General features: G+C 47.2%; 1 protein-coding gene across 1 annotated transcript; it reads left to right on the top strand.

Moving 5' to 3' along the window:
- The first annotated feature begins 6,529 nt into the window (after positions 1-6,529).
- Positions 6,530-20,051, top strand: TAGLN3 (transgelin 3). The gene is made up of 4 exons (XM_036243143.1): positions 6,530-6,997; positions 8,153-8,327; positions 18,155-18,257; positions 19,586-20,051. Exons 1-4 carry the CDS (start codon positions 6,818-6,820, stop codon positions 19,725-19,727), a joined length of 600 nt encoding a protein of 199 aa, XP_036099036.1. The 5' UTR covers positions 6,530-6,817; the 3' UTR covers positions 19,728-20,051.
- Positions 20,052-22,095: the final 2,044 nt, after the last annotated feature.

Below are 22,095 nucleotides of genomic sequence, written 5' to 3'. Positions count from 1 at the left end.
TAAGTTTAAATAGCCTAGCGATTGCCTTCTAAATTAGAGAACTTTTGGAAGTGCATATAAGAAAGGTTTGTGTGTGTGTGTGTGTTTTGGTAACTGGTGGTCAGTCTTGATATTATTGAGTTGGTGTATTTTTGCTTTTAAGTTTGGTTGGACTTTATTTAGCTTGCTTGGGTCATGTCTATCAAAGTAAAACTTAAAGTTGACAACGTGAAGAAAGAATGGAGAAAATTATGCCAAAAAGAGTTAACGTAGCAGCCTGACAACTTATCTTCAGAGACCTGCTTGCAAGGTTGGCCCTTGGCTGGCGTCTGGGAACTTGAATTTTATGAGGGTTCACAGTACTGATAAAAGCAGCTCACTGTCCATAAACTTGTCTGTGCAAACAATATGGTTGTGCTGAACACCTCCCTTTCTTCTGGGAGTCTGGAATTTTGCTAGGTGTCAGGCAGAGACTGCCTAAGTGACCAGCTCCCAATAAAACTCGGCACTGCGTCGACCACGCTTCCCTGGTGGACAGCATTTGATGTGTGCTCTCACAATGCTGGGATTTCGCTCATCTTGTGTGAGCCCTGGGAAAGACTTCTTCCATGCTTGTGCCTAGTTTTTCCAGATTTCACCCCAGGGTCCTTTTTGCTTTTCGAATTTTGCTTTGTATCCTTTCACTGGAACGGTAGCAATGAGTAGAACTAGAGGCCGAGTCCTGTGAGTAGGATGCCTGACAGACACAAAACAGGTTAATGTCCTACGAGGCAATAAAACTAGTCTACGAGTTACACCAAACAAAAGTCATATAGCACTAAAAACATGAATTGTGTGTGCCACTGCCTGGTGCTGGAGGGAGTTGAGAGTGGACGGCAGGGTAGCTATTCCAGTCACTGCTAGGCGCGAGGATTACGAAGAAGAGGAAAGGGCCCGGCCCATGAAAGTTTTCTCATAACTAATAAGACATAATAAATCTGATTACAGATTCATAGTATATCCGTAGAGGAAGCATACATTAATGGTTACAGACAGACTAGACCTGGGGTTGAAATCCTGGCTCACCATTCACTTGCCCCGTGACAGCCTGAGGTTTCCTTACCTGTAAAATGACAACACAAACCTAGATAATACAGTGTAAGACTTAAGTACAACACAATTAGAACAATTAACACAAAGGAGTCACTACTTTTTTGCTTTCATTATGTACAGAGCACAGTCCAATGGGAAACTGATGATCACCACAATCCATGGGGGTTCAGGAACAAAAGTGGAGGCGAAGTCGGACTTCTCAATCTGTCCTGGACTGGACCTGCCTAACCTCATGATCCTAAATCGCGGTGTTGTGAATGGTTAGGGAAAGCAGGGAGGGGGAAACTCACTATCTAAAGATAGAAAAAGTTGTTTTAAAATTTAATCTAGCTTTGCAAAGAGTAGTACCACAAATTCCATAGGCGTTTGAATCCGTGGGATTTAGTGTACATTATTAATGACTTAAGTGTTCTTTTTTACTTTTCCCCACAGCTCTTTTTTTCTCCCTAAAACCACTCCCTGCCATGTATTCAGTGAGGAAAATGCTCAGCCAGCAGCCCGAATGCCTTGTCTCATGGGACCCCTCTGAATTATTTAGAAAGCGACGTGGCCCCTCTAAACAATCTCAGTGTGTGCGGTGGAAAGAAGGCTCTGTGGGGCCACGTAATATACTGTCGTTGCTTTTGCTGCATCTGCTGAGCTTGGAGGCATTTCCTGACATCCGCACATGCTGTTCCAAGGAACCAAGAGAAAGGCCTGTGTGGAGGGGCGGAGGCAGAGGGCTTTGGGCAAGCTGAATTTATAAAGGAGGTAGAGAGCAAGGAGAACATTACCCACCACGTAACCATTTCCAGGGCAGCACCCACAAGAAATATGTAAATATTCGTTAAATTTGGGGCTGTTTACAAAAGAAAAAACTAAAGTTTTATTTTCTGGAGGAAGATGGGTGAAATTTAGATCCACTTATTTAAGACTCCTTTACATACAAATCTAAAGTAACTTTTAAGCCCTGGATGGTTTAACTCAGCGGCGAGAGCGTCGGCTTGCAGACCAGAGGCTTGCGGGTTCGATGGCTAATCAAGGGTATGTGCCTGGGTTGCAGATTTGATCCCCTCGTGCAGGAAGCAACCAATTGATGTGTCTGTCTCACTTCGATGTGTCTCACTCCCCTCCACTCTCTAAAAGTCAGTGAAAAAATATTCTTGCGTGAGGATTAAAAAGAGTAACTTTTTAATTTTAGAACACAATCATATATGCATAACTTGGTTTGATGGAAAACTGTGATGCCTTGCTATGTTCCAAGAGTATACCAGGGAAAAGGCAGGCGATTTTTATTAACCAAATATGTCTCCTGAGGAAGTGGTTCTTTCCCATTTGGGCTCTTGTCTGGGGCTTTTGCTTACAGATAAAAGAAGCTCAAAGGTGGACTCTCGCCCAGACAGTGTGTCTCAGTGGTTGAGCATCGACTCATGCACCAAGAGGTCGCCGGTTCGATTCCCGGTCAGGACACATGCCCAGGTTGTGGGCCAAACCCCAGTGGGGGGCATGCAGGAGGCAGCCTATCGATGTTCTCTCTCATCGATGTTTCTATCTCCCTCTCCCTTCCTCTCGCTTTAAAATCAATAAAGAGAAAAAAAAAAAAAAAATGATGGGCTCTCAGTGAAGCCTTTCCTGACTAATCTTCATCTCTCTTTCGAGCAAGTTTGTCGCTGGGTCCTCTGTGCTCTCTCATGAAAAGCAGGCATTCTCTTCATGCCTTTTGGATAAAACTTACTTTTTTGAGATTCTCAGTTTATATGCCGGCCTCCTCTCTCAAAGGACCGTTGAGGTTAGAGGCTTTGACATTACTTATCCGCAGATGTCTCTGACCATGCTACATCTACCGTGTTGCTGGCTCCTCCTCCTTACCCACCTTGTAATGTTAATATTCCCTTTTCATTCTGACCTCAGTACTTAACTTATTTACCTTGAGCAACCATACCTATGTTCTGGATTTTACATGCTACCTGCATGTAGATGACTCATGTACATTTCTCCACTCCAGGCTTTTCTCCTGAGCTCCAACTACATAAAACCACTGCCTAATGAACTGACGTGAACCATGGACCTACCAAGTGCAGTTACAAACCTTATTATCCTTCCCCCCTTTATGTACCTCCCTACCTACCAGTCCCTTACAATAAACACCACCACCATTGCCCCTGATGACAAGTCAAACATGTGAGTCATCTGAAGCTGTTCCTTTCCTTCACCCAAATCAGAACTGATGGTTCTCTTTCCCTATGGGTGGGGTGGGGGGGTGGGGAACCACAAATTCTACTGCATGATACATAAGTCCAGATTTCCAGTGTGGGGTGGTAAGATGAGGAGCACTGATTCATGGCAGGAAGAGTCTTGTCTTGACTGGTTTCATGCTACCACTGTGACGTCATTGAATACGAGGAAGCTGGGAAGAAGTGGTCAGTAACACATCGTTATGTAGCATATACATTATATGGATAAAAAAGGGGTCATATACTAAACCTGACAAGCTCAGGGGAAGCCCGCATGATGGGCCTTACAAACACAGAGACAGGGTGGTCTGAACATAAAAATTCCTAACTAAAAGTGGGTCATGGGTGTAGTCATGTCCTGGTCCTGTGGCTTCCTTGACAAAAGTCAGCCTTTACCTTTGAAATTATCTATTGTCTTTGTGCATCTAAAATAACATACCTTTGAAATAGCAGAGGAATATTCTTTGCCAGACCCAGATTTCCTCGTCTACCACCATGGATGTCGCGGAACATTTCCCATTGCCTTCTTTGATTCTAATGTAGAAAGTAAGTTGCAGAACTGCCCTTCTCCAGAGTGTTTTCTTGATCTCTTGAGATTTTGCTTCCTGGTCATTGTTGTTGGTTTGGTTCAAATAATTTCTTATAAGATTGTTTCTTAGGCTGTACAGTCTTCCGTAGACAACTATATATAGACAATAAGCATAAATATCCTCAAAAACATAGGTACTATCAAAATGAAGCCAAATAAATTAGAAAATGATCTGTTTTGAGTATTTGACATTGGTTTATAATATAATTTATTCAAGTGTAATTTTATATGATTCAATTGCTTATAATGGCTGAATTTAACAACTGGTCCTCAAATTCCTGAAAATTTAACCACGGGCACTTGCAACCACACTACTTTATGATCAGGAGCCTGCCTGACATCACAGCCTAATTTTGTTTGTTTGTTTGTTTTGTTACTGTGTGTCTCTTCCCTTTAACCCTATGCTTTGTGAATATCAGATCATTTTCACCTTTGCCACTGACATTTCTTATCCCCTCTGCCTCAACCATCCACCTGGCAAATATCTTGCCCCAGTCACCTGGCGAACACATCTTCATTGTTTATGACTTAAAGTCATTCCTAACCCCCTACCCCTTCCTCTAATATAATTATACCTTAGCCCCTTGTACATCATTTCAGCATGATACCTGGCTGGCATTTATTGTTTACAAGTTTAACTTAGCTACTAAACTATGTTGCCATGTCTCATTCATTTTTTAAAATCTCAGATATAGAGGCCTTTAAAATGTTGCTGAAAAAGTAACTATAATAGTAGTAGGCACTCAGGAAATACAGGGTTGAGCCGAATTCCACAGTCACTCCTCTAGGGAATCAAGTTTTTTTGTGTGTTTTTTTCCCTTTAATGGCTTCCTGTGGATTTCTGGACACATCTCATCTATACCTTCCCCTCTTTGCCACTGTATCCTCTCCAGAACCTTGAGTTCAAGTATTCACTTAAAGCACCTAGTTATTTTGTTACAATGGGAAGAAATCTTTGGGTTCAAAAGATCTGCAAAACAGTCTGAAAAAAAGATATAAAAGAAGGGGCAGATGTACATCTTTTAGAATTGTTTCTACCTATATTAACAAACCAACATCTTCCTTAGAACAATTCCAGCCACAGAGAAAGGGACATACCTTCTGCCTGGGCTTCCCTTTCCTTAGTCTCAGGTTGGAATTGACCATATTGCTGCCACCCATGATGCAACTCAGTGCCTTTCAAAATTCTGCTGACAGTTTTCCTGCCCTTTCCCTAAGCTCCAAGTCTCTGAGAGGGTTCTGTTGTCTTTCGAGCTTCTTCAACTGAGAATTTCACGCAGCTCAGCAACTGGGTTGGTCAGCCCTTGTGCTGTTTTCTAAATTCACTGCTCTCCTGCAAGCTCTGGACTCTCCACAATCCTTGGTTTTTCAGATTCTCTCTCCTAGGCCTTCAACTACTGAACACTAAGTCTTTTCTCAGGCGCACCAGTCACGCATGTACTATGTAATTAAATTTTCACTAGTCCAGGCCCCAGCCGGCAGTAGATTTTTCTCAACACATGTATTATTCGAGGAGTCATTTCCTGCATAGCTTCTAATCAATTTCCCACAGAAACAAAGATCACCATCCCATGTACTAGAAGGGCTTTTTCTAATGTGCCTGAGTCCATTGATCCATCTTTTCAGATGTAAGAATTCTACTTTATTCCTCTCGAGCACAGTACTTGACATAGGTAAGTGCTCAAAAACTCTGTTGAATGAACCAGAGAACAAATTATCTCATGATAAGTACCCAGAGAATTACACAAAACCAGTAAGACAATCTTTACTCCCAGTCTAGGAAGATAAACTGTCAAACCCTTTAACAGTTATAAAAATTTCAGGCCAACTTAAGTCCGATGATTTCTCCTGAAGTCTTATTTGCTAATATCAAATATTCAGTTACCACTGAGAGTATATCACTTGTCCTTTACTGTTCCTTAATTAAAATAATCAAAATCTATCCAAATCTTTTATTACAAGAGTTCTTAGCATATTGAGCTCGTTTTACTGTATAAAACATGCTCTTAGTATCTTTCTGTAAAAAAAAAAAGGCTACATTCCTTGAATAAGTCAAACTGAGGCCAGTTTCCCACCAGGGTGGAAGTTTCTGGATGAAATCTGGCTGGCAGCGGAGTAAGTTGATGGTTGCAGCTCTCAGCCCCTCCTGTCGTGTCCTGCCAGACAACTGTTCCCTCAGGGCGGGGGAAAGTGGCTTGGCAATCCTGACAGATGGACAGCTGACTGAATGGACCCTCTCCCAGGCCTCCTCCCTCCCCTGTGCAGCTGTGTGTGGGCCTGGGATACAACGGGGCGGCCTCCCCCAGAGCGGGGGAAAGAATTGTGCAGCTGAGAAACAAGCTCTCCGCGGGAGGGGGGCTGCGGGCTTGACTGACACATGAGAGGGCTGGCTTTTTGGAGGGCTCTTAGCAACGGCCCTGGTATGACCCTCCTCAGCCCGGAGAGAATCGAATCAGTGCACCCTTCTTGCAAACGCCATGCAGCATCAGCAGCTGAGCGTCAAGGCGGCCTTCCCTTCTGCCTGTTAATCACCGGCTCGTTCCCATCTCACGGCTCCTGCCTTGGCAAAGTGCTACTGGAGGGGGGAAGAAACGACCACCCAGCCCCCTTGCTGCCTGGGGGTTCAGCCTCGATTGTGATCGTGAGTCCTTGTACCTCATCGCATCTGGTTGATAGGCGGGACCAAGAGGCGGGTTCCAGCACCCCTCCCCACCCCTGGACCCGCAGGGGCTTTATTCTAGAGTCACTGGCGCGTGGCTGCGCTTTTCTTTCTTGTTTGAAGGTGAAACCCCAGTGGCTTCATTGGCTCCTTGATTTAAACCACGCCCGGCTTTCTGCCCGCTTCGCTCCGCGGGGCCGGCGGCCCAGCCACCTCCCCGCCCGTGCGCAGGGAGCCGGCCGCTATTGTGTGGATGCCGCGCGTGTCCTCTCTTCTCTCCTAGAGATGGCTAACAGGGGCCCGAGCTACGGCTTAAGCCGAGAGGTGCAGGAGAAGATCGAGCAGAAGTACGACGCGGACCTGGAGAACAAGCTGGTGGACTGGATTATCCTGCAGTGCGCTGAGGACATAGAGCACCCGCCCCCCGGCAGGACCCATTTCCAGCAGTGGTTAATGGACGGGACGGTAAGGACGGCGAACTCGGTGGGCAGGGAAACCCTCCAGGGCCTTCTCTTTCCAGGTGAGGCTGCGGGCGGAGCGGCTGCTGCCCTCCTTGTGTTCCCTGGGGAGGGGATGGAACTACCTCTATGTCTTCGGGGTTGGAAGACCTGGGCCCCCTGCACAATTCCCTAGCTAGCTAGCGCAGAGGATTCTTCACCCACCGAACAGCACAGCTTCCTTCTGAGTTGTTGGCAAATCCGAAGCCCGTTTGCTCTTCCAGTGAGAATAGAGATAAGTATTTCCTTGAGGTCTCTCCAGCCTTTTCGGTGCATCAGCTCATCTGGGGCCATTTCTTCCCCAAGGGAATGGTTGGTTACATAGTAAAACAAAGGAGAGGGGGAGACTAACCACCTTCCTTCCCAGAGCCTGCTTCCTGGAGGTGCACAATGTCCCTGTGGTGACTGGAGGGGTTCTCAGGAAACTGAAGGGAATCCTTATTTGATAACTGCTTGTCTAACCAGAAGCTCCGTGTTTTGGGGAATCGGGGACTCCAGCTCTGCTGATTCAAAGGAGCCCATCTTTCTCTGCAGGGTGTGATTAACTGTTATTACATAACTGCTACCCACACTTATGTTGGGTTGCCCAGCACTTGGGTTAGGTATCTGGGAGGAGGGTACCCAGTTCGGTTCGTGTACACATCATTAACACAAAGGAGATGAGTTACTGAAGCTGGATTCGGATCTGCCTTTTGATAGCAGAAATAATCTTAGATTCTATAATTTGATCACCCTGGGTGCCACCACTAGCTCATCCCTGCACTGAAGTCTGGAATCATGGCCTCGTCCTGGCACATCCTTCCCTATCTGTAAACATTCTGACCCCTCACCCAGAAAAAGGAAGGGAGGAGCAAGGACAGAAGGGGATTCCAGGGCTACTGTGCTCACTGAGGTCAGCAGTGGCCCTGGGAATGGGGTTGCCTGGGCCTTTGGGGTTTGGTATGGTTGCCTGGCCACCCAGCCCAGAGCCCATGCTTTCCTGGGGCCCAAGACTTGCCTGTGCCCAAACCTATCAACTGTGTCCTGGGATGGGGGAGTTGGGGGAGGGGTAAGGGTTCCCTTTGCATTAATGATGAGTAAATAGGAAGGGAAAATTGATGGTGTCCCTCCCTTCTTCCCTCAGGTCCTATGCAAGCTGATAAACAGTTTATACCCACCTGGACAAGAGCCCATTGCCAAGATCTCAGAGTCCAAGATGGCTTTTAAGCAGATGGAGCAGATCTCCCAGTTCCTAAAAGCTGCAGAGATCTATGGCGTCAGGACCACTGACATTTTTCAAACAGTGGATTTATGGGAAGGTAAACAGCCCTGTTCTCCCCTCTCCCTCCCCCTGCCCATTTCTTTGTGAAACCTCCTCACAATGTTCTTCCCTGTGTCAGTGTGTGTGTGTGTGGGGGGGGGGGGCGGTACCAGCTGTCACCTGGGGGTGCTGTCAGCCTCCCCTTTATGATGTTCTATTGAAAGGGGTATCTTCGTCCAAAGGAATGCCCACCCCGGACAGAGCGGGGACCTAAGCACACTAGGGAATAAAGAGGGAGGAAGCTAAAGTGGTCACATGGATGCCTTTCATTCCTGCTGTGAGAACATGGTACTCTTTCTGAACAAATGATAGCTGCTGGAAGAGAGTGGTGTGTGTGTGTGTGTGTGTGTGTGTTTCTGACTCACCAGCAGCGGGGCTCATAGACAAAGCCACCTGGTGCAATTTTGTCATTCAATCTGAGAAATAAATAGCACTTCAACCATTTACTAAACTTATCTGGGAGCTTGGTGACTATGCCTTCCAGATATGTATTCTCTCCGAGAGTTTGACAAATTATTTCTCCTTTCACATTTGCAAATTGACTTGATTAAGAAACCTTAAGAGGCATAAAAATCAAATCACATTTCTGGACATATTTAACAATCCACCCTTATTGGGGACATGACGTGAATGGAGGCACTACCAGAGAATTTGGGACCTTTGGTCATAGTGCTGAATGGCCCCCTGAGCCCAAATGTAGGTGCCCATCCATTGCAGCTGTTCCCCCTGGGCTGGCCCAGACAGAGGGAGACACAGGGTTTCCAGGTTCACTCTGCTCTCTCCTGCTCACTGGCTGTCATCAGTGGCCCAACCAATAGAATGCTTAGGGCAGTGACCCGAATAATTCTGCTGACAGGCAGAATGGGGTTGCTTTCCTGTGATCAATAGACAATGAGATTTGAAGGGACATTCAGATGATGGTTGAAATAGATTTCTAGCAGAGACCGTTCTACTAAACAATTTATAAAGAAACCATTGCCTCCTTAACCCTCACACCCCCCTCTGTGTCAGGCAGAGAGCTGGCATTTCCTGTTTCCCTCACAGATGAATAGTGAAAATTCTAAGATGCCCACCAGTATTCCTTGTGTTTGCCATTACTTAGAAACCGGGTATCCAGACCTGCAGGCCAGGCCCTTGACTTCATGGGCACTTGGCTCCAAGTCCCCATGAACTGAATGTTACAGTTGAAGCTTTCTTTTTAGACCGAAACTCTGAAGAGTGTCTGTGGCTAATAAAGAAAGCGCCTGCGTATTGATATTTTCCTATGTGCTGGGCATGGTCCCAGTGCTTTACTACACACTGCCAGTCAATTCTCCTACAGTTCTCCAAAGTTATTAAAATGTTATTAATTTGCCCATTTCATAGATGACAAAACTGGAGCTTGCCCATAATTACCTGTGAACATCATTTGGCTGTAATTAGCAGAGCCAGGATTCAAACACAGCCTCTCTGATGCCAAAGAGCAAAGCTTTAACTAGTCTGTATGCCACGCTCTGGCCAGGAGGCTGTTGCCTTCACCTACACTATGAGCGTGATCTTGAGTCATGATGGTGATGGGTGAGGCTGAAGAAGAGAAGAGTAAGTCAGGGGTGTGTGGGACAAAAGGCTAGAGCCCCTGCACTAACAAGGGGGTTTGTGTAAATGGAAGGGGCCTCATGAGGCCCCCCAAGTGCAAGAAGTGCAGGAGGATGAAGAACCTGGGAGGTGTGGATCCCTAGGGTGCTTTTCTGTCTTTCCATTACTGAGGATGCTTTGCTCACTTTTCCCCCTTTTCCAAAGACTATACAGATGAACTTTTACACCCAGGAGGTGCTGACAGTGAGGGGAAGGGATATAAGCAGGAATGGTCCTTGATAAACAGAGCAGGCGGAGGTATAACCACCTGCCCAGCCCTGTGCGTTAGAACCTCTTAGTGAAGAGGGAGGTTGAGAGGCATGAGATAGGGGAGTGGACAGATGGACTCCAGGACAGGTTAATGCTCCTAGGAAAAGTAAACACAGCAGACACAGAGGGGTGTTGCACCCAGGGCAGAAGAAGAATGGGGCTTCAAAGGAAATAAGGGAGGAAACCCCCTCCAAGGATGCTGGGGCTGATCTGCTACAGGTATCTCCTGAAATAGGTAGAGGTAGCTGGCCATAGGAAAGCAGATGCTTAGCAGGGTCAAGATGGCCTCTAGAGGCCCCAGGGTGTGGTAGCCCTTGCCATGGAGAAGTAACTGAAGACTGTATTCAGGGAGATTCATTCTAAGTGTTAGAGGGGATACTTGATACCCCCCAGGATCACCGTCTGAAGCTCAGGCCAGCCAGCGCTGGTTACAAGGTAGTGGAGCAAGAGGTGGAAGGTGGGTTTCTTTGAGCAGAAGAGGGGGAGGGGCAGCGGCCCTAGCAAGCCCAGCAGTGAGACCCATAGTACAACGTGTGGGCTGAGCAGCTGAGGCTGGGTCCTTTCTGTAAGAGCTGTTGTCACTCATGAGTTTGGGGATGAGTATGCTGGCATCAGAGGGATGCTGCAAGGTGTGGTTAGCATGTGTCTCTGTGTGTGTTTGAGCGTGTACATGTTTGTATACAAGCTATTGGACTAGCCATCTGTTCAGCTTAGTGCCACCCCACTGTTCTACACCCTGACTGTGATTTCCAGTCACTCACATTCATTCCTGATTCTGTGCACATATCCGTGGCTCCTGCAGGTCCAGCCCTCCTTGCCTGAGTACTTCTCTGCCTCCTCTGCAGGCATTTGACGCTAGACACTTCTCAGCCCCCTCCTCCAGCCCGGCATCTTTCCAAGTAGGGCTGCACTTGCCCATGGCTTCCCCCGACTCTGTGCTGCCCGTGCCACAGACATATAAAGCTGCAGGAGCCCAGGCTTGCCAAGTGCCTTCTCATTTAGGCTTCAGTCATCTAGATGGGCAGAGGTACCTGCTATCCTGAAAACCATTGTAGATGCAATGGGAGATGTTTGGAATGGAATGGGGGCAACCAGAATGAAAAGATTCAGGCTTTAAAAAGGAACCTAGGGCTGAATGGTGCAGAAAACAACCCATCCACAGGGATATGATAGACAAGACTGCTGAAGTTCCTCTGGAAGGAAGCTGGTGCTGTGGAAGGAGTCGGGTGCTCAGAGCAATGGGAGGGAACTGGTTAAGTCTCTCTTGGATGAGAGTTTCAGATTTGCCCCAGGGCCACTGGAAAGGGCAGGGTGTCTCAGCTGTCAGCAACTCAGAGGAGAGAAAACTGGAGAATAGATTTCAGCATTTTGAAAGAGGAAGGGGGAAGGAGAGAAAGGGAGGAACAAGAAAAGGGTGTGTGTGTGTGTGTGTGTGTGTGTGTGTGTGTGTGTGTGTGTATAAAAGAGAGAACACATGAGGGCTAGTGAGTATGCTGGTCAGACAGACCCAACGAACACCTATCCTGGAAGGTAGTCAAGTGAGTCAGAAATTAGACTGTGTGGTTCAAAGCTCTGCTCCCTCACATATCAATGAACGTTTCTAAGCTTCGATTTCCTCAGCTGTAAAACAGGAATGATTATGCCTATTTCACAGGGTTGATATGAGGAGTAAGTGAGATAATGCATGAGAACTGTTTAGCATAGTGCCTGGCAATAATAGAGTAAAATAAATGTAAAAATTACTGCTGTCATTGGCCTGGCCTTTTTAAAAGACTAATCACAGGAGCAAGGCTGGAAAGGCACAAATTCTGTCTTGTAACAAATGATTTTGTTAAGGGCTTCACACAGAAGCTGGTGGGGTAGCCTGGATGACCTTTGCCCTCACTTCATTGGCCATTCACCAGTGCGGGAGGAGGGCTTTGCACGGCACTTTACTGACTTGTTTCCACCATCTGGTCATTCCCATCTCCGTGTCTTTCCCCAATTCCAGACCCAGAAGGCCTTGGTACAGTGGAAAGAGCATGAGTTTGGGAGCCAGGGAGATGGGCTGAGGCTCTTCTTTACCTACATCCTAGTTGTGTGACCTTGTTTGAGCTGATTAGCTTCTCAAACCCTCAGCTCCCTTCTCTGTAAACAGGTCTAGTTCCTCCCTCAGAGGGTTCTTGTGAGGATGAAATGTGTAAAATGCCTAATAGACCCCTAATGAATGCGGGCTTCTTCCCCCTACTCAAAGTCCATCAACAACTAACCTTTGTGGTTTCTTTGCATATGTGGTGAGCGTTACACATGTGAAATTCTAGAATGTTAGAGGAAGCAAGATTCAAAGATCAATCCGATCTGATTACTCTTCTCAGTGATTCTACTGACGATGATCCTAGACACATGGTCTTGTCATGCCTCCCTGTTCCCCTCCCGGACAACGGGATCTGGGAGGAGGTGAGTACATCCAGGGGTGGAGTGCATGAAAGATCCAAATATATTCTCTGAGGTGTCACTGAATGTGTCATTCCTCAACAGCAGAGCAGAGAGACATTTCACCCAATTTGAGAGATATTTTGGGATATTGTGCGGTGCCCGTAGTGACTTGAGATTCCACAGATGCCTCCTGCTTGAAGCATCCTTTTCTATCAGAACAGCCTTTACGGCATGTATTCCAAGTGCTGCTCACAACTGGGTTTGGCTGGTTTTCCCCCCAGCAGGGGTTCTCAAACCTCTGGTGTGCATCAGAATTGCCTTGTTAAAACAGATTGCTGGGCCCAGCCCCAGAGTTTCTGAGGTATTAAGTGGAAAGTAGGGCCTAGGAATTGGCACTTCTAACCAATTCATAGGTGATGCTGCTTCTGCTGGTCTGGGACCCCCACTTTGAGAACCACTGCCCTAGAGAATTTCTCTAGGGAGACAAGCAACAAAAATTTATAAAACCCACAATGCAAGCCCAGCCTATCCTCTGACATTTCTCCATTGACCCTATCTTGAGTGGAGAATTGGGGACTATGCCTAAGTTATTACCCAGGGAAGTACGAAACGGTTCCTTCATCCACAGATTGCTTTCTCTGTAAGTCCTAGAAAGATGAAAAACGCTAGTAATCTAAGATTGCAAGGAAGAGTCAAAATTGATATAATATGGAAGAAGCCCTGAAGCAGAATTTTGACTATAAGACTGATTTTTAAGTATTAAAAGTAGAGTATCCAACCTGATTTTCCCCACCAATATGATATCTCTCTGGCCGTTTTTCTTCCTTTTTACTGTTCTGTTTATTTGTTGTTGTTTTTTCAGAGATATGCATAAGCTACCATGAAAGTAATTTTTAAAAATGTAAGAGAACAACCCTGGCCGGTTTGGCTCAGCGGTTAGAGCGTCGGCCTGCGGTCCAGAGAGACCAGGGTTTGGTTCCCGCTAAGGGCACGTACCTCAGTTGCAGTTTGTTCCCGGCCCTGGTTGTGTGGGAGGCAGCCACTCGATGTGTCCCTTTCGCATCGATGTCTCTCTCTCTCTCTCTCTCTCCCCCTCCCACTCTATCTGAACAAAAATGGAAAAATGTCCTCAGATGAGGATTAAAAAAAAATGTAAGAGAACAGTATCTTTGTTTTAGTATCTTTAGGGTGATGGCCCTCAAACCTTATGGGCAATAAGAACCCCTGGGTTGGGCCAGGTGTCCTTACAACGCAGAACCCTTGGCCCCGCTCCGCAGAGGTGACCACCCAGCAGCGTGGAGCAGAGACCACACATGGAGAAACACTGCACTGTGATGATGCAGGGGACAGGGCCAGTCTGTTGTCAGCGGAAGTGCCAGTTGCTATCTGAGACTCTCTGAAAAGGTTTGCGGTGAGACAGGGGAGCCAGCGACTGTGCCACCATCTGTTTTTACAATGTCGGTGTCTGATGAACTTCCGCGGTGATAGGGGGCTGGAAGACTCCAGGAGCCGGATTAAAACTCCGAGCTGTTAATGCACATGTGGCCTCTCAGCTTTCATGCGTCACGACCCTTAAGGCCAGTGGTCTCATTCTCAGGTCACCACCAGGACTGTCTCATTTCTGCTCTCGAGCACCTAGAAAATTTCCAGCACCTAGCTGGTGTTTCTTTTAGGACTAGTCTTTTTTTTTCTTGGAAGAATAGCCTTGAGCAGTGGTTTTCAAGCTGTCTTGCCAAAGTGCCTGGGGCAGTTTCCAGGGAGCAGAGCTCCTTCTCATTATTGATTTTTACTAATTGACTTTGTAGAAGATCTCTCCGAAGGAAGCAGTTATTGCTTAACAAATATTATTTAGTACTTACCACATGCCAGGCATATGGATTTTTTTTTTAATCCTCATCCGAGGACATTTTTCCATTTTTTGTACAGACAGAGTGGGAGGGAGAGAGAGGGAAACATCGATGTGAAAGGGACACATCGAGTGGCTGCCACTCGCACGACCAACCAGGGCCGGGGACAAACTGCAACCGAGGTACATGCCCTTAGCAGGAACCGAACCCGGGTCTCTCCGGACCGCAGGCGGACGCTCTAACCGCTAAGCCAAACTGGCCAGGGCCATATGGATTTTTTTAAAGAAATTGAAAAGCAAAGAATTGGAGCAGGGCTTGCCTATCCGATCTGGCTGCATCAGAACCATCTCGGGAGATTGCACCAGAACCTGAATTTTTAAGATTCTCAGGTAATTCTGATGACCAATCGTGTTTGGGCATCACCAGGTGAAACCCATGTTCCTCAAACTTGCCTGATGGAACTTATTAAAAATATAAACTCCCAGGCCCCACCCCAGGCCTGCCGAATCAGTCTCTCCAGGAATGGCCTCAACTTTCATATTTTTAAAGAGATCCCCTGTGGCCCTGGCCGGTTTGGCTCAGCGGTTGGAGCGTCCGCCTGCAGACCAGAGAGTCCCGGGTTCGGTTCCCAGTAGGGACATGTACCAAAAGAAATCCCCTGCATCATCCCATAAATCACCCAAGATGCTTGGGGAGCCCTGGCCCGAAGCAGGCTTTGCTCTAGGCAGATGGTTCACCTGGTGGTGCCACAAGCAGCTTGGCTTTTGTTGCTTTCTCCCTGGCACACGTCACAGATACTGCTCACCTCCCTGCTCCTTTAGACATTTCAAGCTTTGACCCCCAGTGACAGGACCCAGCCTCCACCAGCGGCCCCTTTCCCGCCTCAGCACTTGGTCTGGCTTCTGCACTGCCAGAGAGGCGGGCTGGCAGGGGCTCTCGTGCCGGCTTGTCAGCCCGAGGGTGCTGGGGTCCCTCACGGGAGCATCCGCTAGGAAACTCACCCGACATGACAAGAAAACGAGCCAGACAGGAACTAGTTACAGGCACAGATTTCTGTTCATTATGTTCTTTAGAATCTTGACAATAATTCACTTGATCTGCACACTGATGGGGGACTCCAGGCCCCAAATGCTTCACTCTTATTTGAGTTGAGACCTGGAGACATTATTTCAGACCAAAATACTCAAAGACTTACTGCCATTCAGGGTTGGTTCCCTTGATCTTGTGGGGTCCAAGAACTGTGCCCCAGTTTCCTCTTCCCAGTGTGTTCACTCTGGCCTGGCACTGAAGCAGCCACTGCCATCCCTTCAGATCATCCCTGGTCACTGGGTCTCCACCAGCCTGCCATGGGGACCCATGTAGGGTGGCCTGCTAGACAGCTTGTGGGCTTTATTTTCAGACACCAGAGCTAGAGCCGGGTCCCATTACATGGAGAGTGACTCTGGGCATGTTAGTTAATCTCTCTGAATTGTTTTTTTTTTTCTTTTGTGGTACGTGCCCCTAGCAGGAACTGAACCCAGGACTCTCTGGCCCACAGGCTGACGCTCAACCGCTGAGCCAAACTGGCCAGGGCTGAATTGGTTTTTCTATTCCCACATGGGGAGGAATAACATCAATTCCACGGGGTCGATGTCACGTATACTAAAGTATCTTGCTTATAATTTATATAAAATCTTTTGCCTTGGGAACTCTCTTAAGGAAAACCTCTGCATGTTGTGCCTGTCCAAGTTCTCCTTCCCTGGCTTCTTTTGCCTGAGTCATCTGATTGCTTCCTTTTCCATTCTTTGGGATGAGGGTGGGATGGTATTTATAGTTCTAGTTTCTTGAATATCTTCCTTTTGCCCTCAACTTAGTTCCCTCCACCCTGTTTGGGCTCAGGTAGTGTATACATTAGCCAGCTACCTGTGCAGGAGGCTGGGTCTGTGGCTGAGTTCCTGGAACCTGGACACACCGGGCCTATTGCTTCTAACCATTGAGAACAGTTCCTCTGTGCTCTTTGTATGAATAGAGATGCGATACATCCAGCCTTCCTACTCCCCCCTGTGCTTAATCATTTCTCTGGGTTCTCTTTAATGACTCATTACTTCAATCAAATCCTCTCCCTCTCTCTTCCCAGAATGATCCTTCAGAATATCATCACTACAGTTCTATTTTTTTTTAAAGTATCCTGTTATTCAGTGACAGTTACAGAAATGTTTTTCATCTGCAGAAGAGACGAATCATGCTAATAACCACCTCTGTGTTTCCTCTGTCTTCATTCTCAGTATTCCTATGCCCTCTTCCTTCCATCTGCTGCCCAGATTCTCCCTTCTCCACTACCCCAGCTGTCCCTTGAGTCTTGGGGACTCTCCAATTGAGAGTATTTTATTCCTGTATCCATTAACCAGTCCCACAAGACCTCAGGATTCAGGAAATCACTCCATGGTTAATGGGATGGAGGAGAGAGACGAGGAAAAAAGGATCTGCTGTCTTTCTCATCGTTGAATAAATGAACATCCTGAACTGGACTTCCTCTGTGAGCCTTAATTGCTTATATTTTATTAGAGTCATACACCATTCTCACTTTCTGTCTGCCTTTCCCCCAGAATTCTGTGTTTCCCAGTGACTGAGCTACAGCAGCTGGGCTGGACAGACCCCAGATGCTTCACTCAGTCTAAAGAGAGCCTTTTAGCATGGCCTTTAACTTTCCCAGCTCCCCACCGTGCCGAATGCTGCCTGCCTTTCTAACCCCGTGCCTTAGCTTTTGCACATCACACTTGGCTTGCATGGACCGTGGGTCTGGTTCTAAATTGCAGGACTAAGCACACAGTAGCATCTTTCTCAGTCTGGGACATGTCAGTCAACTGGAAGGGGGGCAGGGAGAAAAGGTGGGAGGAGCAGGCTGACCCAGAGGGTCCCATTGCCTTCTCCGTGGGGTAAGGGTCACTGGGCTCCTCGGCTAACAGTGCTTCCCCTCCTGTAGGCACAGCTCTCTCTCTCTCTCTCTCTCTCTCTCTCTCTCTCTCTCCCCCCGCCCCACCAGTTATTTATTGTCTCCACTGACTCCTTCAAGCCCCACAAAATAAAGGGCTTGTCATTTGTGTCACATTGAGTGCTTTCTGTGTTGATTTGTTTTTCTTCATTTGCCAGGGTTCCAGCCCAAACAGCTGTGTGAATACTCAATTTGATGCACATGGGTGATTTTAGATCCTTTTAACCCAGATAAAGTGAAAGAGAGAAGCCACCTGGGGTTCAGGGCAGTTAATCCATCCAACCAGTTTCTTTCCAGTCTCTGTTTCTCTTTCCTGAGGAAAATCCTCTTCCACAGTCCACCATGCCAGCCTGCCCATAGCAGAACCACGGACACCGGAGCCTCTGCTCAGGTCAGGGACCTACCTTGATCTGAGCTGCTAAGGGCTTGGAACGTTTGCTTCATACAGCAACTCTGAATGGATTAGAAACTGGCATCTCTGCTGTGCACCATATAGAAAAGAATAAGCCAGGTGGTTTTTTGTTCCTTTCTGAGAACTTTGGCTATGGTTGCCTTTGGACCACTTTGAGAAGTATCTGATATCCCTGTCCCCTGAATGTGGTCACCTGCAGCCTCCTATGAGAACTTCCTTCCCGAAGGTCCAGCCTGTCTTTCCAGATTCCTTGGCCCTGACACATGCTTGGCTTCAATCTCTTCGTTGGTTTCCAGGGAAGGACATGGCGGCTGTGCAGAGGACCCTAATGGCTCTAGGCAGCGTGGCAGTCACCAAGGATGATGGCTGCTACCGGGGAGAGCCCTCCTGGTTTCACAGGTAAAATCCCTCTCAGCACTCCTGGAGCAGAGATTGACTAACAAAAAGGAGCATCTGAAGCCTGGTGGCTCCCAGAAGCTATTTCAACACAAAGTGCCCAGGGGCACTCCTGGCCCCATAGCTGAGTCCCCCAGAGCAAGGGAACACTGCTGCTGATGCTCAGCACCGTCCGCCCAGGCAGAAGTGATCAGGCCTTTCCTGCTAGACACCCGGGTCCTCCAGCTCTGCCCACGTTCTGTTTCCCCGAGACTTAGCAGGACTGACTTGCTTTTCTCAGAGGTGGCTTGATGTCTGAACTTGTTTTTTTTTATGACCCAAGTAGCCCTGAATCTATTATCTATCTATCTATCTATCTATCTATCTATCTATCTATCTATCTATCTAATCTATCATCCGTCCACTTAACAAAGGGACAATGTCCTAGGTGCCTGGGATGGTGATTAATACTTGCTGTCCTGGTGTATTTATTAATAGTGCTTTCTTTCACTCTCAGAAGTGGCCGGGTCTAAATGATAAATCATGTCAGTAAAGGGCCTTTCCCTAAGGAGGCTTGTTTTGTTGTTTTGGGGGGTTGGGGATAGCTAGGGAGCTTGAACTCAGCCCAATAACTCTGTGCGAGGAAGAGAAATGTCCTACCGGATACTGACTCTTCATCTCCCTAACCCTCCCTTCTTTCTTCTTGACCGTTACAAAAAGGTGCAAGTCTATGTCATTTTAAAAGAATTTGGTCTGAAAACCTCCTAGATACTGGCCAGTTGAAATCCTGGTTTTAGTCCTAGCTTTATTAATGACGTAGCATGGCCTCTAAGGCCCCCAAACCGAAAGTATTTACTCTCTGACTCTTCATTGAAGTCTGCTGACTTCTTATCTAGAGTAAAAATGTCCCTTTACAACTCCCAGGTCCTTCATCTCTAAGATGGAGCATTAACCCTTGGCCTTTTCTGGGAAGGGCAGAATGGGAGCAATGACATGCTCTGTAAGAAGCACTGATTTTAATTTTCATAAGGGTTTGAAGTAACTGTGTGAGCGAGGGCGACAGGAAATCTGTCTGCGAGTTTGTCCCCAGAGAGGCAGCCACTGATCTTTGCTGGAAATTCTAGAAAACCATCTGGGCTTCTAAGGAGTAGGAGCTCATGCATCATGGTAGGGCATGGTTCAGGACAGGGCTATAGTTCATGGTCAGCCTGTAGCCTCGGGTGGGGCCTCCTCTTCTACCTGGTGCCCCCCCCCCCCACCTCCACCCCATTAAGGCCTGTGTAACTGCGTATCTTGGGAAGGACTTGAAAACTATCAAAATGACATTATTCCATCTCACTCCCTCCGCCCAGGAAAGCCCAGCAGAATCGGAGAGGATTTTCCGAGGAGCAGCTTCGCCAGGGACAGAACGTGATCGGCCTACAGATGGGCAGCAACAAGGGCGCCTCCCAGGCAGGCATGACGGGGTACGGGACGCCCAGGCAGATCATGTAGGACACCGCATCCCGTCCTTGGTAGAGAGGACAAACGTTCCACACCGCGATCTCTATGGCAAAGAAATAGTTAGTCACCTCCTGACCTTTCTCAAAGCCTCCTGCCCCTGGTTTTTGCAAGTGCTGCATTTCTGCTGAGAATCCGCGTTGCCTACTGCTGCCACCTTCTGTTCGTTTAGAACTATGCAAAGACTCCGCTGCCCCTCCCCCACCCCCTCTGGGCCCTCAAGCCTCCGTTTGTCTGATTTTATTTATTTATTTATTTGCCCAAAATGTCTCTCCTCAACTTATAGAACACACCAAATAAACAAATTAGTCTTGTGTCTTAACGTGTGAAGTTCATTCTTTGTCTTAGGACTTTGCAGGCAGGGCCGATTTCTAGCTCATGCCAGTGGCCACCCGGATAGAATAAACGGTAGTTGTGGAGATAGAGGTTAGCTTGGAGGAAACCCTTACAAGGTTGTAATGTGTATCTGCAATTGTAGTAGAAGGTTTAGGAATAATTTTGCCCACTCTGAGAGCCTAATGCCGCGAGATCAAGAATAAGGTCTTTGATCCCCACATATTTTTTTGAGCACCGACTCTGCTTATCATTCTAGACTCTGTGGGGAGCACAGGAATGACCAAGCCAAAACTCCAGTTCTTAAGACACTCTCTGTAGATGCCCAGGAAGTGTCTGGTGGATGGGTGGTTTTATCCAACGGATGGGTGATAAATGGCTGAAGGAACGAGAGGTTTTCACTTCTCTACCAATAATCTTCCTCCTACAGGCCAGCCCCTGGGTCTGATGTTGAGGTTTATACAGTTTTTTTCATCAGCCAGGAGGGATAGGCAAGGCAGATTGGTTGCTTACAGTTATATATAGGGTCTAACCTCTAAACTATTGCCTAAGACTGAGATCTAGCAAGGACGGGATAGGTTTTAAAGATTTTCTCCTCAGAAAAATCAAGGCATATAAGCCTGGGGACCACCAATTCATCTCATTCCTGCTACCAGTAGAAATGAGAAAGAAAAAAAAGAAAAAAGTGATGCATTTAGATAAGAAAAGAAGTAAGATCTTTTATCCATATAATGAATTGTTAACAAAACAAGAGACGGTAAAATAAGTTGAACTATAAACATTACCATGCTCTGTTTGGGTGGTTGATTTTCAGATAGTGTTCTTTGCAGTTCTAAGGTGCCACAGAGATTTCTATGGGATCCACGTGGCGGGCGGGCAGGGCTGCCTCAGGAGGCAGAATCCTGGGACCCCGGTCCAGCTTCGATCAAGGTATCACTGAGCTTACCTACCTATTTTATGCATTAGGACTCAGCAGAAGATTTTAAAAGATTTATTTATTTTTTTTTCCCAAAGGCCCTGGCTGGCTTGGCTCAGAAGTTAGAGCATTGGCCCATGGACCAATGAGTTGCAGGTTCGATGCCGGTCAAGGGCACTTATCTCGGTTTCGGTTTATCCCCAGCCCTGGTGGGGTCGTGTGGGAGGCAACCAGTCAACGTGGCTCTATCACATCGATGTTTCTCTCTGTCTCTCTCTTTCCCTCCCTCCCACTCTATCTAATGATAAATAGAAAAATATCCTAAGGGAAAGAATAAAAAAAAAAAAAAAGGAAAAGATAACGCTAAAGGAAACTAGCCCGTGAATTGGCTAGGAGACCTAATGTGTCCTCTGACAACCACTGGTGACTTGTCCATTCCTGGAAAGATGTCTCATGAAAATGGTAGCTGAATTCCCTCCTCACATCTTACCTTGGTGTTGCCGCAAAAGCAATAGTGGGAGGTTGATGGGTCCGAAAAAGTGAAATAAAACTGGAAGAAAGTTCCTGGAGAGATGGAAGGTGGTTATGTCTCAGTTTGGGATTGGGAGTTGGAACTATGGAACATAGCCTCCATGAGCAGGCTGATAGGCTTGGGGGAGAGCTTTGAGGCCCTGCTTGTCCTGTGTCTCCTGTTGCCCGGGGTCCAGCATTGCCATGCCAGAGACAGTAAAGCAGAAAAACAGCAAAATCAGCAGAGAGCTACAAGGAAGTAGCCTGCCAAGTCTAGGGCAGTGCTACAGTCCAGCTGGAGTGGAGCAGGTCGGAAGAACAGTGGTGAACTTGCCAACACTTGAGCATTTTCTCCTTCCAACCTGTTCCACACACTCCCTCAGGCTCCCACCCTTTAGTCCCATCGGATGATTACAGCCTGGAGATGAGGCTGCTGAAAAATTTGAGGTCCTAGGGCGGAACGTTCAGAATTGAAGGAGGAGGGAACAGAGGATGAGGAGCCCAGTTTGTAATTTTAAAGTCTATCTGCTTCCATATTATTTCCAGCTGCCAACACTCACCAGAAACAAACCAAGCTGTATAGCCTGAGATTTTCTTCCTTTT

Source organism: Molossus molossus, unplaced genomic scaffold (genome assembly GCF_014108415.1).
Source record: "Molossus molossus isolate mMolMol1 unplaced genomic scaffold, mMolMol1.p scaffold_m16_p_5, whole genome shotgun sequence".
Classification (NCBI taxonomy): Eukaryota; Metazoa; Chordata; class Mammalia; order Chiroptera; family Molossidae; genus Molossus; species Molossus molossus.
This window is presented reverse-complemented; position numbering and strand designations above follow the sequence as displayed.

Bases quoted from the DNA above. Each gene is read 5' to 3' on its own strand.
- TAGLN3 (XM_036243143.1), top strand. From the start codon at position 6,818: ATGGCTAACAGGGGCCCGAGCTACGGCTTAAGCCGAGAGGTGCAGGAG. The intron at 6,998-8,152 runs GTAAGGACGGCG...TTCTTCCCTCAG, and splicing joins AGTGGTTAATGGACGGGACG to GTCCTATGCAAGCTGATAAA. The intron at 18,258-19,585 runs GTAAAATCCCTC...CCCTCCGCCCAG, and splicing joins GAGCCCTCCTGGTTTCACAG to GAAAGCCCAGCAGAATCGGA.